Source organism: Falco biarmicus, chromosome 9 (genome assembly GCF_023638135.1).
Source record: "Falco biarmicus isolate bFalBia1 chromosome 9, bFalBia1.pri, whole genome shotgun sequence".
Lineage (NCBI taxonomy): Eukaryota > Metazoa > Chordata > Aves > Falconiformes > Falconidae > Falco > Falco biarmicus.
The window spans coordinates 32,604,422-32,623,076 of record NC_079296.1 but is presented as its reverse complement, the minus strand read 5'-3'; the positions used below and the strand labels follow the sequence as shown (position 1 = coordinate 32,623,076).

The following is an 18,655-nucleotide window of genomic DNA, read 5'->3' as shown; positions in this document are numbered from 1 at the left end:
ATATTCTTCAAACATATATCACTTTACACAAAATTCCGTATGAGTTAATTCATTGAGTTTAATTAATTTAAGTATTTTTCACAACACTGAAAAGTTCAACAGCTAGTTAATGCACAAATATCAGAACATGAAAATGACTCAGAAGAGTCCAAGTTAGTGATCACACTGAGTGTAGTTGGTAAGACAAACAAATAGTAAAAAAGATGGAAAGTCTATCTGGTTGGTAAAATCATTTTCCTGTAAATACTGAAAGAGATTCTCTGCAGTCAGGTGTTTAAACATGATTCATTAAACAAAATGGCAGTAACTTACAAATGAGCAAGCGAACAGCAATGTGTAACTACTACAGACTAAATGTCAGGGGACCATTTTCCTAACTTAATTACCTTACAGCTGCATTTTGTAGAGATGAGAATTTTTGAGATCTAGATTACAGTTATATGTATTTCTAAATAATGACAAAGACAGACGGTTAGATAAGAACTGTAAAAAAGGAATGTTATGCATTGATTAAGCTTGCACCAATAACTGTTAGTTGCCCTGGAATACACTATTTCTTAATACTTAGCTTGTTAGCAGGGTGTAAAGGATATTTCTCTGCTTTCTTTTTGTCTTTGGGGCAGGACACACAGAAATCTGTTTTTAGCCTTAAGTAAAAACATATGATTCTTTTCCCTGAGTCTGTTATCTAAGCAATGGGTGAAAGAGTCAATGTACTACTACCTTTCTCCTGCTCATTCCCACTCCCTTTGCCAGATACTAGGGGAGAAGCAGGCATGTACCTAAGAAATACCAGGAGTCTGGTCAACCCCGACAGACTAGGAATGGTTATTTTTGGTACTTCTAAATGATGAAATGGGGACGAGGCTTAATTAAGCTCTTGCAGTTTGGAAAACACACTCTCAACTACTGTTAATTCTTCTTTAAGATGTATAAATATGAATGTACACAATTTCCAAAAGAACAGAAGTGCCTTTTCTATCTTTGCATAAATGTTTTGAGGTGACTTCCATGCCTTCAACACTGACAGCTGTGATTTTCTAAGGGACTGAAGGAAATCTGTGATTTAAGTGAGCTAAATCTTAAAAATAGACACTGCAACAACTAACACTTACAGAAGAGGAATCCAGAAGCCCCAGAATTATACAAGTATCTCAACCATGTCCAGAAAGAGCTGGGTTCCACAGAACAGGGTAAAAAAGTCATCATGAGGAACAAATCACTGACCGTAGAGACTGAAATTACATTCCCACTCCTTTCTAGGGTTTACATTTGGGGAGGTAGCTTGCTTTCCCTAAGAACTAGGGGCATGTTCCCCCACTGGGCTATCTAGAGCTGTGCAGGTGAGCACTGAGCATCTCCTTTGCTTTGATGAGTGCAGTTTCAGCTGGTGTTTCCATGTGAGGAGGCACCCCTTTCCCTTCCCAAGCAGTGCTCTCTTGGGTAACCGATCTGGAGGTGGGGATGATGATGTAGAAGTTGGTATCATCTACTTGATATGTCTGCGGGGAATGGCACCCACCACTGGTCTGTTCTCCAATGATGAGAGCTCTGCCCAGCCTCTTCATTATGTATACAAACTCCTCAGCAGCCCCAGCTGTCACAGCACTGGTAAGGATTATTAGCCCCTTCTGAGAGCCATACCTCTCCCCTGTGGGATAGCACAAAAAAGTCAGAAATTAATCCATTTTCAGATATTTGTTTGCATAATGGAGCAAGAGGGGCCAAGATACAACACACTTCATTTCCTACCTGCTATTAACAATTAAATAAGTTTGGAAATATACTTCGTACCTATGATGGTATTAAAGCACTTTTTACGCTAGCCCAGCCTCTATACTGTAAGAAAGACTATTGCTCTACATGGTACTCTTGTGCCATCAATTCCTGGTTATAAGCTCCAGCAGCTGGGAGGCCAGCTCATGGTTACTACTGCTGGCTATTCGTGTCTTTGACTTTTACAGGAGCTCTAGATCCCTCAAACAAGTGGGAAAGGGAGGTGAAGAAAGTAACATTTTCCACTGCTCCGGCAGGAATACTCAAAGCTCAGCCAGCATCATCTTCAGTTTCACTCTCATCCCTGCTCTAGGAATATGGGTGTCATAGAGCTTGGCCTGCAAACTATGCAGGCAACGTTTTATGAAATTACAATTATAGTGGTTTCCCACAGGCTTTTTATAGTCTATAAATGGAACCTGTTGCAGGGCCTTTGTCCTAAACCCTTCAACAAATACCCCTTTATTATTAGGATCGAGCCAAGTTATCTCATTTTCTTACATAAACCAGCTGACAGGAGTAGAGGTTTTTTGCACCTTATTTTCAGTATGTCTGAATATGCTAGATACTTTTTGAGTGCTTAGTTCCTTTGAAAAACTGATCAGTGTGTCATAGCTGAGACCTGATAACTTGAAAACTAAATTGCTCTAAAAATGTCATTCTTAAAGTAAGTTACAGTATGACATATAATTCTCATACTAATCTGTAAGAGAGGGGCCAATAGCATGGTAATTAATTTCCACATCATCTTTGCTCTTCTCATTTCACTATAGATGTAATATCCATTAGAAGACCCTTTTCACAGTATATATATATATATAATACAGGACCAGATCCAGCTGCTTTGAAGTTAATATGAGTCTGCCTGTTCTTTTTGACGGGAACTGGAATGTGCCCATAGTAATCATATCCTTAGCACCTCCCACCTCTGAATGCCTGGGAAAATAGATGGACCCTGCAGCCCGTGACAAAGTTTAACCATTTCAGCGTGATCCAAGCCAATAATTGCAGACAACATTGTCACACCTTTTTTGGTACTGTCTTAGCTTTAAAGGGGAAAAAAAATAAAACCAATGTTTAAAGCTCTTTAGCACTCTAACTGCACTTTATGAGCACTGGAGAGCTCTGTTCCTGCATGTTGCAGCACCCTTTCAACTTTCACAAACTGTGGGGCAGGGTTGTGTGTGCGCGCGTGTGTGATACATTGCCAGATGTTCCAAACTGACTCAAATGTGCAAAATTCAGTGCTTTTCTTTCTCTCTTGCATTATCTGGATAAACTGGGCCATTGTGAGTATTTCCATCTACTGAAATAGTGGATTACACAGGTAGACAGTGAGGAGCTGCATATAAAACTATGTGTGAGTATTGGAAGAGATATTACTAGAAGTCTAGGCAGCACAGGATTTATTTTTAATTTTGGCAACTTTTAAAAGCAACAAGTCACAACTGTTGTACACAGTATTCAGCTAAACTTCTGGGGACCAGTTTACAAACTGCCATGCTTAACATACACTATTCCTAGGAGCAATAAACTATTATTTATAAATGGCATTGAGGGACATGGCTGAAACTAATTTTCTTTTTTTTTAAACATTCTCTGCCCAGCTTGAGCTAATCATGGCAGATGCTTTCAGCAAATGAGTTATCGTGTCTAATGGCTCACTTTAAAATACACAAGGAGGGACATCTGAAATGAAAAGCTACGCTAAAAAGAAATTGTCACATTACCTTTGACCTGTGGCTGGGTCCATATTTCCTTTACTGAGTCACTGGGCCTGTCATAAACTTTGTCCAAGAGAATTTGGCGTCCTTCATCAAAGAAGTATGAGCATAGAATTGCTATGGAAGTGGTGGAGCCTCCAATATTGTACCTTTTCAAAACCAAAAAATAGTAAGGAAGCAGTTGAAAATTTGTGGCAGACAGTAAATCTCCCTTCCAAGTATTGTTCCTTAACATCAGTACTGAAAGAACTTATGGCTACATTTTGATACATTTACATTCATTCTCCTCTATCAGCATTTGCATATTCATCATAGAAACAAAATCCTGTCTAAGAGTTTTGGACTGTTATTGCCCACAAATGACTTCAAAAGCAAACATAAAACTGAATTGTCTATTTTTTATTCAATCTGGAAAAAATTCAGAAAGCAAGCAAAGACTCTTCATCTGAAAAGAAACATCAGATCCTTGTTATTATTCTACTCGGAATAACCCATGCTGTTACTGACATAGGCAGCATAAGTAAATACCTAAAACCTTACATATATGTAGATGTTTGTAAAGTTGTTGTGTTCTTATTTCCTGCTGCACACAATGAGAATACTTGGTGTTTGGCACTTCATAAGATCAGTTCATTCCTTTTGGTGCCTAAAGATTGCTTTAGCTGTGTCATTTAGGACAGCCGTGTTTAAAAACATCATTTGTAGCTTAACTTCATACCAGTCTCTGAAGATTAAATTCACTGAAGAACCTAAGCATCATTGGAGAACCCCTGCTATGAATACACACAATGGAATACCAAATCATTTTTTGTTTATCACTTTTCACTAATACTAGAGCACATACAGCACTGGAAATGTTTGTACTTTGCTTACTAGTAGGAGATAGATACAGTGCTTTCCTGCAGCTGATGTTAGGAATGCCTGGCACAGACATTCCAGCAAAAACCTGCTAGAAAACGAGTTTTGCTCAGTCCAGTCTGTAAGTTTTTACTTCCAGAAATGGAGTACGTAGTCCAGGAGGTCTCTGTGCCAAAGAGTGAAGCTACCTGTTTATGCTGCAGCATTTGGGAGCTGTATGCTGGATTCACGCTCTTGACTGGTGAGAACTGAAATAAGCCTTTTCAGTGTGTCCCAGGTAACGCTGTGCTGCCAGGAGCTCCTGCTGCTGCTGCGCAGCCCAGGAGGCAGCTAGACCCAGCAGAGCCCAGTTTCCTGCAGCTGCCATCATGGCTGAAGTGAGTGGCAAGCAGGCAGCTAAAGCAATGCTGGAGAGCTCTTCCTGGGACTCCGGCAGATAGTGAACCTGCGGAAACTTTAGTCAGTAATGACTGAGAAGTTGTTAGAATTTTAGCTTAACTTTTGGACGCAAGTCCTTCCTTCATTACAGACTTCTTGTGTGACATTGGGGAGGCTGTTTAGTTTATAAGCATCTCTTCTCAGTGCTGTGAAGGTTAAAAATACGAAGTTTGTGAGTGGCACAGCTGTTCCACAAAGGCGAGAGACATTATGCCTTATGGTTAATTCCATGCAAAATCGAAATTATCAAAATATGAAATGTATGAGTGGCCCAGCTGTGTTCCAGGGAGGAAAAGTTGTAAGATGAGAAACATTATTCATTGTAGTTAATCCCATGCAAAATTGAAATTATCAGCCTTCCCTTAAAATCTTAAGATTGGTTTAGGGAGAATTTCAAAAGTTAAAATGTTTGGAGTTATCTTCTATATGCCTTCACAGACTGGGTCTTTTGTGTGCACTGAAAAGGCTGGAAATACATTAAATAAAAACAAACCAAAGCAACCCAAGAAAAAAACCCGAGACCATCTGCTACCTGGGGCATGACTTCACCTTTGTTGTTTTATTGCTCCTGGCCCTGATATAAATGGGTGAAACTCATGAAACTCTTGGGTTTCAGCTGGGAGAGAGTTAATTTTCTTCTCAGTAGCTGGTGCAGTGCTGTGTTTTGGATTTGGTGCGAGAATAATGTTGATAACAGATGTTTTTAGCTGTTGCTGGGAAATGTTTATACTATGTCAAGGACTTTTCAGTTTCTCAGGCCCTGCCAGTGAGAAGGCTGGAGGGGCACAAGAAACTGGGAGGGGACACAGCCAGGACAGCTGAACCAAACTAGCCAAAGGGGTATTCCGTACCACAGAACATCACACTCTGTATATAAACTGGGGGGAGTTGGTTGTGGCTTGATGAGAGCTGCTTGGGGACTGGCTGGGCCTTGGTCAGCAGGTGGTGAGCAATTCTATTGTGCATCACTTTTTTTTTTTTTCTCCCTTCCCTTTGGATTTTATTCCTCTCCTCCCTCATTTTCATTAAAATTGTTGTCATTATAATTCTTATTATTGTTTTGGGTTTTTACCCTCCTATTTTATTTTACTTTAAATATTAAATTGTTCTTGTCTCAACCCTTGAGTTTTACATTTCTTTCTGATTCTCCTCCCCACCCCTCTGTGTGGTGGTAGGGGAGTGAGTGAGTAGTACTTAGCTTCTGGCTGGGGTTAAACCATGACATACAAGTTTTAGGTTGGGAGAAAACCGGGGCAAGAAAGAAGAAAGTCCCAGTCCTGTCTCAAGTCTTGGAGGATGGTGGTGCCTTTGCTGAATTTTAATTCAGTCATAGGTGTGTTTTGTTGGTTGCTGCACTCCCCCTCTGGGCTCACATAGTGAGATCTCTGCTCTCATCACCATGCACTTTTCCTGCACGTGCTCTAAATCCTAGAAGAAGATTAATTTACCAAATATTGAGACACCCATGATGGCAATGAACATAAATGGTTCTAGCATTAAACCCGAGTTCTTACAAAGGCCTTCTTTTCTTTAGTTTATATTTGTAATTCTGGGCTTACAAACATTAGCTCTGGACCAAGACAAGGGAACAACAGAGTTACCTAAATATTGTATGGGAAAATTGTTTGATATTCATCTGCTTTGATAGCTGGTGACAAATGGATACCATCTTCTGACTCATAAGATTTGGAGCATTGTTGACACACTGGAGTGTACAACAGAATCCTAAGTTGAGAGCAGGCATATGATGCTGTAGCCTGTTGCTGCAGGGTTTAGGAGTGCTATGGTATCTTTAAGCCACCTTTGTGCTCTGTGCACAAGGGTTATTCTGTAAAGGGCTGATTGCCCAGGACAATTTAGTGCTGTAGATATAGCAAAATAGATGTTATAACACAGCTTATGCATGGTCTTGTTTTTTGACTGTTCAATCACTTGACCACTGCCTGCAGTAAAAGATTTAATTAAGCCATATATATATATAATTAATACAAGGCACATGCACAGTTAGATTAGAAAGAAATCAGGGGAAGAAAATAAATGTGTCATCCAGGATTGTGTTCTACAAGACATTCCCTAAATTTGCCTATTTATTTCTAAATATCTGAAGTGATGGTACAACTTATCTTGAGATATACTTCTAGACTGTTATTGTTTTCCTTGGCTGTTTTCCTTTTCTCATTTTATCCCAGCAAAGTTAGTCTGTAAACAGGACAGTAACCCATGTAAAGCTGTAAATTCACTGTTACAAATAAAACACTGCTTTGAACGAGCTTTGGTTATTTGCCATTCAAAGGTTTACCTCATGTCTATGATTAATGCATCTGTGTGAACAATTTTCTTCCAAACATGCTCTACCAGTAGGTCAGACACCTGGGTTAGAAGTTCACAGTCTCCAAACATATCAAATCTCAGATAGCCGATGTTGTTTCCAAATACATTTGTGTGGAATGAAAATTTAATCAGATCTTCAAATACTTCTGGGGAAGGGATCTGAAAGAGTTTGGAAAAACAAAACAAATCATTTTCTGGCACTGATAGCTTGGCACAAGATTTAAAAAGAATATTTGGGTCAACTTTAGTCCAGGTGGGACATAAGTGAGTAATGTGACCAAGTTTGAAGAACATAATAAATTATATTAAGATTCTTGCATATTAAACATAGATTAACATTGGCTGCTGCATAGTTTGCCCAGTATAGGGCACATCAATAGCACACCCAGAACCTAGATCAGGCACATATTTGTCAAGGCTGTTTATTTTTGAAAAATACAGGAATTTCCTTAGAACAAAGAGGCTGAGAAGGCTACAAGAACTAACCTGCAGCATAGGCAGCTACCCCAGACCTGCCACCCAGCCCACTTGTTTCCTTTAGCAGCTCTTTCTAAATAAGGCACTTGGGACATTTATAATCTCTTGATTTGCCTCGGCTGACAAAGAGCTTCTGGCTACAGGTGGGATTGCCCCAGCCCCTCTTAATGAGCAAGTCCCTGTGACAGTCAGGAGCCTGATGTGTTGGACATGTGCTAGGATATTCATGAGGTGGATGTGTTAAATCTCTTATTTGGTGACCATGTGCCTGGACTCTCACGTGTTAGGCTGTGATTAGTTTAATTTTGTTTAGTTTTTGTTATTAAACAGCAGGCATTTTTTTAATAGCAACGTGTAGCCAACTAATAAAATTACCCTAGTAACCCCTATGTGCATTGAGACATAATGTGCTTTTATTGCCAAACTTCTGTCTTGCATGCATGTACCTGAAAACAAAAGATTCTCCTTCAGCTTAATGAGATAAGGCTTTGGGATGTATATGACTTATGTGACCTTCAGCAATTTGGCTTTTTCTCCTCAGGGTTGCTGTGAAAATGGTATTATATTTGCTTTTTAATCAGTTGCCCTCTGCCATAGCTCAGTCCCAGACAATACATACTTTTACACCTAAAAGAACAAGGAATCAGCAGTGAACCATGTTCTAAAGGGTGCTCTCCCAGCCTGCACCATGCCACAGAATTTGGGAGGCATTTGGGCTCTCTGCAACTGTAGAGGAGTCAGGCAGCCTCCTGCCCTACATGTGCTCTGGTCTGGGGTTGTGCTCCCGCCAAAAGTAGGTCTGCCACAGCAGAAAGAGGGTTTCCAAAGGTGTGTGAATGTAGCTGTACTTGACAAAGCTCAAGCACTTTACATTTACCTGGGGGAAAATTTCCCACCACATCACACTTCTGGCTGCCCTGGGTTACTTTATCATTCAGTGCCTTCTGTATGTCAAAGCTGCCAAAATTTCAAACATTAATTCAAAAGCCCTGTTTGCCAGTAGTTGTTGATCTGATGGTAAAAGCCAACCCTGCTGAGTCTTTTTCTGTACCCTTCTTTCTCACTGTACCTTGTGAAAATAGCCATCATATCTGGACTGTAAACGTATCAGTCCAGCACTACTGAGTTTGTCATTTCCAATCCACTTCCCAGTGACAGCAATGCTACTTGATCTGCCCACTGTAGTTTGATTAACAAATCACAGTTTTGAAGAATATATCCAACATGCATTGCACTGTTCTGACAGAGCTTGTATCTAGTTCAGAGGTACTGGTCCCCCCAGGAGAAAAAAAGTCATCACTCATTGGTAACATCTAGAAATAAAATTGATGTATTAGTCTCAGCCACTTACTAATGATATTTTAACTGAACACGCAGATTTCTTAGCTCTTTTTCCAACAATAATTGCTAGATGCATACACATAAGCATATTGATTCAGAATAACCTCCCTGTCTATATCTGGTAATTTTTCTTTCTACTTGTTCTTTTACTGTGCTGCATCACATCTTCATTCGCTGAGGACTTCAGTACTTGCTAACAGTGTTGCTAACTCTTGGAAATTCATTATAGATTTCAAGGTGGGCAGGTTGCTTTTAAAGCCTCAGGTCTTATGGGGTAAAATGAATATGTGAGGATCTCAAAGAAACTCTTCATCTTCATGGCTGCAGGAAAAGGTATGAAAACATATCCATTCTAAAGGCTCTAAGACCAGAAGTCAGATGAAAGGCACTCAGAAGGTATTTTTTTGTGGGGAGGGGGAAGCCTCCTGGTTTATAAGCAAAAGAGGGGAGGAGGCTAGGACTGACAGTAGAGCTACTATCCTGGAAAACTGCAGCTGCATGACACTGACACGTGGGCCATGTGCTGCTGGTACCTAAGGAAGTAAGTGTAGCTTCAGAAAGCAACAGTGTGCTCTACTTTGAAAAGCAGCGTTCTGTTTGCAGGCCAAGGACAAGCTGGGACAGGATGCAGCTGAAAGTAAGATCAGTCAGGCGTTGTTTACATACAAATAACTTGATGTTAAATATAAACCCTCAGGTGCCTTAGTAATGTGGCTAAACTAAAGGACGTCCAAGCTAACACCGCTTAAGCCAAGGAAGAATAAGTTTTTCATTAGCTACATAGGGTCTCCAGCCCTATTCTGCAGTCTTCTTCTACAGGTGAGTGGTCTAACTGGAACAAGTGATGTGACACAAAATCACATCCTAAAGGACCTAAAATGCTGCCCTAGGACTCATGCATGGAGTTTCATTCCTGGTTCTGCTACTGACACATACCCCAACCATGGGCAAACTACTTTTCCAGCTGTGCCTCTCTTTCCTTCTTTTCTCCCCTTTTACCTCTCCCCTAAGTTGTTTTGTCTATTTAGATGGAAACTATTTTCATAGCTGATTTTGTGCTGACCATTGAAACGTAACCCTGATTTCCATTAAGGCTGCTAAAGCTGTCAACTGCCAACTGTTAAAATATTATCAGCTAATACCCTTGTGTCATTGCAAATCCTGAGACGGGTTAAAGAACCATGAGATCTTGGGGGCTGGGTGGCGGGGTTGTGCCTTTCTTTCTTAGAATGTCGTTTGGGTTCCTTGTGTACCCTCACAGGTGGGAATGGAACTGTCCATGCTAGTAGGTCCCCCGGCTCAAGGACTGAGCAGTATCAGCTATATCCCTGACAGCCCACTCTCACTTGCTCTCAAAATCATCCATATCACTGGGTGATTTCCAGGCAATCCAGTCTAGTACGTCACTAGCCTTACTATTACAAAGATGTTTTTAACATCCAGTGTAAACAGTCTAAGTTCACTACTTTCTACAGTTTAAGTGCATTACTTCTTGGCCTGTTTACCATGTACAAGGGAACAGATTATTCTCTTTGTGTTTGAAAGAGCCTTTTACGTATCTGAAGACTGTTTTCATGTCTCCTCAGTTTTCTTCTCTCTGGAATAAACAACTCAAATCTTTTAAACCTTTTCAAGATGACTCTTCAATCTTCACTTTATTCCCGCTCCTCTTTTCTGCTGTCTCCCCACTTGAGCCGTATCTTTCCAGAAAAGCATTGCCCAAGAATGTGCATAGTATACTCTAGCTGAATTTTCTTTAGAGCTGAATGTAGCAGAAGAATTCACATATCTTACTAATTATATTCCTCCTTATCCATTCCAGTTTGATGATTGTTACATTTTACTGCAACAACCTGACTCTATCGACTTGTGTTCAGCTTATAAACTGAAGAACGCATATACTTTTGTACAGGACTCCCTCTAAACAAGCTATTTTCCTCCAAGAGTTGTGCAGTCTATTACTATCACCGTAGAAACTGTGTAAGAATCCTGCATGTGTTCTTATTTAACCTCAGTTTTCCAGAACTGTAGCTTTGAATTCTAATCCTGCCCTCCATTGCACCAAGACAGCCAGGATGGGGGTGTTACCACAAGCAAAAGCTGAAATCCTCTGGGACAGTGCTCTGGAAAGGATTAAAAGAAGTTACTTAAGGCTCTCAGTCCCCAATGCGGGAGTGCAGGGCAGAGGGAGAAGCTGTACTTTCACTCTGCAAAGGGGGCACTGCACAGCAGTGTGTAAGCCTGCTCTGACAATACACAGCTTGTAACATACTCATTGCCAGCCAGTGAGAAGTTATTTTCTAGGCAGTGCCCTGGAAGATTAGATTTAAAAGCAAAATTTGAAATAATGATTCATGGCCAAATTTTGATTTTCATCCAAAACCCACTGAAAATCCTTAAAACTAATGGCCAAATCTACTGGAACATTAATGACAATGGAAAACAATGAGTACAAATGGATCTCTTTGGTGGGATTGCAACTGCAGACATAGCTGCATTGAGCTTGAGTATCAGGATCAGAAGATGAAAGATACTAGAAAAAGAACAAAAGCAAATAACAAAGTGTCACAATTATTTTCTGTGCCAAATACAAGAAGCAAGCATGAGTTGCAAAAGGTGAAATTTCAATGAGGGTTAAAAAGAAGATTTTTTTTGGCTTGCATAAACTTGAATAGTTTCACTGACTTTACTGTGGTTATGTTGATATAAATCAGCATCATATGGGCCCACAACATTTTTTCCCATCTGTTAGTAATAGCATTTATGTTATTATTAAAATGTTAGTGTAGCGATTTGATTATGTATCTTGACACTTGGAGGCTCAGCATTTTGATCTCACTCATTAATGAAGGGACATAAGCAAACTATACTCTTTTCTCATGAAACATCTGTGACTATTGCCTCCTTCAGCAAGTACAATACTCTGTTATAGATACATATTATTTATCTGGGAAAAGGAGGACTTCAAATGCAGGAAAAATTTATATTTATAAAGGATTCCTTGTTGTCTTTTACTCTGATCACCATTTAAAGCTGCTTATCTAAGACATTAATACAAAAATTCTCTTAGGTGTGAAGACTGCATTAAAAATATTTGGGCATTACCAAGGGGCCAAAAGAGTCACTCAGGGAGACTCTTGTCACTTAAAATTGATGTAATACATTTGCCAAATTCAGGCAGCAGTTCTTCTATAGGTTATCTACAATACTGAGATGTTTATGAACAAAGAATTTCAGTATGGAAAGGAAAGTATGACTGGAGGGGGAGAGAGGCAAACAGAAGAATGAGAAGTAGGGACTACTGAACTGTGCATCAGCAAGTTCATAGAGCTCTGCCTTATAAGCAAAATGCTATTTTCTGAGTTACAAACAATATATACAACATTTGCCTCTGGGAAGACTGACTTTGCAAAATGGCATTTATGCAGCAGACAATTCCAGCTAGCATTGACCTTGCTGTTGTGATAGAGGAGACATACTCACTATCCTGTATTATGTTCAGCAGCTATTCTAGTGTAGCAGATGCAAAGGTCTACATGCATTTCACTTGTCTGTCTCCTATGTCCCATCCCATCCTTCCTGCAGTTATCCATCATCACTTTCATTTAATTGTGATGGATCTGCTTCGCTGTCAAGGTCATTATCAGAATGATAATCCCACTGACAAGGGAAAAGGTGGCTTGGAAGGTAGTACAAGAGAAGAACTAGCCTTCAGGTTTTTGAGGAATAAAGGGGATACAGATTAAAAGAGCCACTATGTCCACGTATAAGGCTGTCAAAATTTTTTTTTTAATTTACAAATGCAATTAGTGCCACCATGTAAGCTTCACTGTAACCTTAAGGCATTTGTTCTCTGGGATACCGGTATTCCTGAAATGTTTCACAGCAAACAGCCCTCTTGGCCCTGCAAAAGCAAGGCAGGAAATTAAGGTACTTTTGCTGCCCAGTGCTTGGTGGAATGGGTAAACTTTATTTTACCTCTATCACAAGAAGAAGCCTTTACTTCAGTGACTTCGGTGTCTTTGTTCACTCACTCTCTTTCACCTTAAAATGTCTTACCACCACTCTCTTATCTCTTTGCCTCCCAATTTCCTCAAGCAATATCGGGGAATGCATATGCCTTTGGAAACCATTTTAGCCCTATAGGGACCTATGCTTCTTCTCAGTTATTTATACATTATTTCCTCTTGAAGAGTCTCACATTTGTCGTGATTTTCATCCACACTGATGGGATTTCTTACTTATGTATGTATCCCCAGCCTCTTCCAAGCATTTTGCTTGACAAAGAACTGAAGTAAACAGAGGCATTAATTAGTGTAATGGCATTTCCTCACTAGCTCTATCAGGATCAGAATTTCACGTCATGTCACAAATAAGATATTTGTCCTGTATGTACTGTTCTCAACATTCAAGTTCTGAATAAAGTAAGTAAGGTTTGAACAAGTAAAAATAGCCAACAATATCTGTTAACAGCCTTCAGTGAAAATAGTGACTAATTTGCAAGATGGGCCAACTTTGCAGAATGAGAAATTATGATGTATCACTACTGATATGTTGATAATAATTTAGCAGGGAGCTCTGTGAAAAACATCTTCAGAATGAAGTTTTCTACACCCAACAAATGTAGGAGGGAAAGACTGATGGAATAGAAAAATCCTTTAATTAATTATTTCCATTTCAGCTTAGAGGCAAAAATGGGGCAAATATCTCTTGGCTAACAAACTTGAAAAAAATGCCATCCCCTGGCAATGCTTGGACTTTGTCCTTGACCTTAGTGTTGGAGATAATACCACAAAGACCATGCCCGCTTTAAATCATGCATGCCAAAAACTTCAGAAGGTGGAAGCACACAGATTTCCTCCCCCAGGAAACATTTAATAGTTACCTGACACTTAGTATACTCTGGCTCATTGCAAAGGCAAATGCATTCTCTTCAAAAAGTAATTTTATGAGTCCCTGGAGAAAAGACGTCTGATAGCCATGTTAGAGCAGTAGCCAGAAAGGAGCTAACTCCATCCAAGAAAGGGATCAGGTTATGCTAACCCTCCCTTTAATTTGAAGATAGAATTTTAACAAGTGCTCCTGGGAGCTCCCTCCAGCACAACAATGAACAAGAAAGATTGCCAAGGCAGACCAGTGTATAAATATCCAGGCTCAGAACAAAGCACAGACTGTTATGCAAACCACACAGCAAGGGCAAAAGTAGATTATTAAAAATCAATTTCTCCCTGGGGTCACCTAACTTCCACCCAGATACTTCTTCCAAAGTATTTCTAGGTCGCTGGGAAACTGTCTGATGCTGAGCATGAGACGCAATCAGAACAACTTCCCACTGTCACTCCCAAAGAAGTTGCTTGTTATTCTGGTGTAATAGAAATCAGGTACAGCAATTTTATACAGAAAAATCCATTACAGAGTGTTTGGCTGCATGTTTTCTGGGTGTACACATTTACCCTGGTACAACCAAATCTTTCTTAAATTACAAACTCAGTTTGTAACCAGTAGGTTTCTACATTATATTATTACAGCTTGAAAAGCCATATCACTAAAAGAGAGGGGATCACAGAGACAATGAGACATCTCCCCTCTGACCACAAAGCCCTACAATATTTGCTTGTGGCAAAGGGCAACTGAAAGAGATTCACAGTCTGCAAGTTGTTGCCAAAATGCATACATCTAGAACTACCATGTACTACCACAAGCTACTATCCTGACTTGTCTTAGTGTCAGAAAGAGCCCAGCCTCCAAAACCCACTCAGGCAGTGGCTTTTCCTCTTGGTACAGGTAAATCTGGTGGGTTTATGATATGGGCTAGAAACGCGATAGAATATCTAACTCAGTGCTCTCACTCTAGCTGGCGTCAACGCAGCTGGGTACAAGAGAACTGTACCTGTTTTGGCATGTTCCCTGGGATGCTGTCCTTGGCCTGTTCAGCAATGTAGAGTAATTTGAGGTGCTTGTCATCAGAAAGAGCTTGCAACTTGGCAGTCACCTTCCTGGCTAGCTCCTCTTCTGTATTAATCCTTTTATAATTGTCTTTGTTGAAGCTCTTGGTGAGGTTAGATGCTACAACAGTCCCAATATCCACAAAAGCATAATTATCTGCCACAAGCTTGCTTACAGTTTGCAGTGTCTGTGGCACCTGGGCACGCAGATTAGCAATGTGCTGAGCTACAGCCATGGCTTCACTGGCCTGGATGGTGATGTGTGGTTCCACCCCAGACACACTCCATACTTTGCCAGTGACTGGGCTGAGCACCACTTGACTGGGGATGGAGGCATACAGGGAACTGTTAGCAACACGATAAATGCCAGCTGAGAGGGAACCACCTACTGTGGGCTCACCAATAACTGTGGCCCGGTGTAGATCCTTCATAGAGCGAGTGAAAGCTTCAGCTGCTGAGCCACTCATATGGCTTGTTAGGATGTAGATATCCTTGAGGGAGCCGTACCTCTTGCCGATGACTTGGGGGAGAGTCCACGCCTCTGTGCTGCGGGAGGTGCTACGATCAAAGACAGTGTAGAGGTGTTGCCGAGGCTCAGGCTCAAAGAAGTAGGAACAAAGTATTGGGATGGCAGTGGAGTAACCACCTGTGTTGTACCTCATGTCAATAATCATGGCATCTGTGTCCACCAGCTTGTTCCATACCATCTGCACCAGCTGAGGCCCAATGGCCTTCACTGTTTCTGCCTCAGCCATCATATCAAAGCGAAGGTAGCCCAGGTTGCCTGGCAATACCTCAATTTTGAAGAGTGCCTCAATAATGTAGCTCAGCTCCTTGGGGCTGGGAATCATGTTGGGAAACTGTTCTTCTGGTGTTGGTTCCACATGGCTGTGGAAGACATGAAGCCGATGATCCCCTGAGGCCTCCTGCAAGTCACTGGTAAGCTGGGAAGCCAATGTCTCAAAGTCTACAGCTGATCGATAACCTCCATGGGCCCGTTTGGTGCTGAGCATAGCCCTGGCCTTACCAGCCACTTCTGGGATGGCATAGTGAGCCTCTAGGAGTTGCCCAGTACCCTCCAAAAGTACTCCCATGTTCTTGTGGAAAGCTAGCACCTCTTCAGCCTTCTCCAGTGCATCCTCAGCCAACACTATGGCATCAGGAACAACTCCTCCGCCCATCCAGCTTTCCCCATGGTTGTCAATGAGGGTGATAACAGGAACTGTGACAGTTAGGCCATGGGTTATTCCCTGCCCAGGCTGCAGAAGAGGGTAGGTGCGGCTGTGTAAGAGGCTTCCTGCTGTGATCTCACCGATCACTGTGGCACGGCCCAGGGACTGCATGAGGTAAGCAAACTCCTCAGCAGCTGTAGCAGTGTGGTGACTGGTGAGCAGGTAGATGCCACGCTGAGCCCCGTAGGATTGGCCCAGCAGTTCTGCCTGGCTGTTGTGCTCCTGTGTTTGGTTGGTGCGCCTGTCATACGTTGTGAAGAGATGGACAGGGCCAGCAGCAGGATCCTGGAAATAGGAGAGTAGCACAGGCACAGCAGAGGAGGAAGGGCCCCCAGGGTTGTAACGCAGGTCCATGATCAAGTTCTCTGTATTTTGGAGAGGCTCCCACACTTTATGGACAATGTAAGGTCCCAGCTTAGCAAGCACAGAGGCATCTGCAAACTCATCGAAGCGCATGTAGCCGACATTGCCTGGCAACACTGACACCTTGAAGACAGTATCCACCAAGGCATGCAGCAGTTGCTCATTGTCAGGTAAATTGGCTGCCACTGCAATTGGCCTCTCAGCAGGGGGGGCAGCAACTTTACCTGGCATCAGGACTTGGACCAATAGGCGGGGGTCTTCAGATAAGGTCTGCATCTCAGTGTTGAGCTTGGTGGCCAGGTCCTCTGCTGACCGCACAGAAGAGAAGTCAGAGGTGATCAGGTGCTGGAGCAGCGCTGGCACTCTCTCCACTAAGCTGTAATAGTCCTTTAATATGTTTGTGAGGTGCCTTAGGGTGTCAGGCACTGCTCTGCGCACTGCCAGGATGTCTAGGGATTTCTGCAAGGCTTGCTCTGCCTCAGTAGACACACATGGCATCACCCCATTCACCTCCCAGCTCTGTCCACCTCCACTCAAGGGGCTCACAGATCGTGATACAGGAACCATCATATAGAAATTGGAAGGGCCAATACGCAGCTTCTGGATGTCCAGTGAGCCCCCAGCTGTCTTCTCCCCAACAGTGATAGCCCTGTTCATGTTCTTGAGGATGTAAGCCACATCTTCAGCCACTCCTGTGGTGTGGCGGCTGATCAAAACAATGACATCCTTATCTTTGCTGTACCTCTCTCCCAACACCTTTGGCAGTGTCCATATCTCTGTGGTGGTGTTGGAAGGTCGATTGTATACAGTCTCAACATGCAGCATCTTGTCTGCTTCATGCAAGTATGAGATGATGAAGGGGAGGCCAGAAATCTGTCCCCCAGTGCTGTGACGAAGATCTATCACGAGAGCAGATGTCTCTGTCAGCGTCTTCCACACCTTGTCCACCAGAAAAGCTCCAACTTTCTGCACAACTTCCTGTCCTATGATATAATCGATCCTTAGGTAGCCAACATTGCCCTCCAGCTTGTCATACATGACCACATGCTCAATAAGACTCAGGAGTTGTTCACGAGTTGGGGAAGCCTCAGCTTCTTCTTTGGGAGCTGCATGCAGTGATGGCTCATACGAGATCACTAGTCTTGGGTCATTCAGAGCACCCTGCACTCCAGCTGTCAAGACACTGGCCAGCATTTTTGGATCTGAGATGTCCAGGATCTCCCCGCTCTTTATCGCTTGTTCAATGGCTTCTTGCATTCCTACCAGGTTTTCAGGATAGCAGTAGTTATCCAGAAGGACTTTAGCCATGTCCAGCACTAGAGCTGGCTGGAAGATTTCCTCAGCAGGTATGCTGCACATGATCAGTGCTGAAAGCAGGAAGAAATGTGTTCTGATCATTTTGTCTTTGTATGGAATAGAAAAGAAGGGAAAGAAGTTGGAAGCTCTTATTGATCACGATGAATGCAGCTCTCCGATGACTCTCTGTTTGTGAATCACTCTGAAATCCCTGTGTTGAATCCAGATGCACTGAACAGATAAAAATCTTTTATCTGCATTAAACCTTTAATCTCATTAAAATGGAGTGCATCATCCGGAGTGCACCAATAGATGAAGTTCAGCTCCTTACCACTTCACAGCCCTCTTACAAAACAGTAATAAATTCAATCATCAAGGAAGATTGTTCTGGCAGTTAATTGTTTCCAAAAGGTAATGCATTGCCTGTTATAAACCCATCCTGGCTTATTCTAACAGTGGATTGCTTAAATGCAAAACTTTGATTTTAACCACAGTTAGAAGAACAGTCAATCAATCATACCATTATTTATGAAAAGCTTATACCAGGAGATTCTTCAATGACTTAGTTGTATCAATATTTAATATTTTTTCAAAAGTTGTTGACAATACATTGTCTTTGGTGTTTTTCAGTCTGAGCTGCAAAGGACTATTCTTACATTCTGTGACTAAGGGCTTCAAACAAGGAACCGCGGACATTTAGAACAGCTCATAAAATCAAAGGTAATGACAGCCTGTTAATTTCCTTGCTGAGAATTGCCAGCATTTTAAACAAGACTTGGAAATACATTTGCCTCAACATAATACAGCTAAATCTGAGGTGACTTTAATCTTCATAATTTGCACTCAATTAGGATTTACTTGTAATACCATTGAG

The 18,655-nt window shown here is 41.6% G+C and overlaps 1 protein-coding gene across 1 annotated transcript; it reads right to left on the bottom strand.

Moving 5' to 3' along the window:
• Positions 1–20: 20 nt before the first annotated feature.
• On the bottom strand, positions 21–17,989 carry RBP3 (retinol binding protein 3). Its single transcript, XM_056352893.1, has 4 exons — positions 14,836–17,989; positions 7,096–7,286; positions 3,507–3,649; positions 21–1,651 (listed from the first exon to the last, which is right to left on the bottom strand). Exons 1-4 carry the CDS (start codon positions 17,881–17,883, stop codon positions 1,326–1,328), a joined length of 3,708 nt encoding a protein of 1,235 aa, XP_056208868.1. The 5' UTR covers positions 17,884–17,989; the 3' UTR covers positions 21–1,325.
• Between the last annotated feature and the right edge of the window lie 666 nt (positions 17,990–18,655).

Coding starts and splice junctions, on each gene's coding strand:
- RBP3 (XM_056352893.1), bottom strand. CDS start 17,883: ATGATCAGAACACATTTCTTCCTGCTTTCAGCACTGATCATGTGCAGC. Junction 7,287..14,835: donor CAGGGAACATGCCAAAACAG/GTACAGTTCTCT, acceptor AAACTCTTTCAG/ATCCCTTCCCCAGAAGTATT. Junction 1,652..3,506: donor GACCCAGCCACAGGTCAAAG/GTAATGTGACAA, acceptor GCTATCCCACAG/GGGAGAGGTATGGCTCTCAG.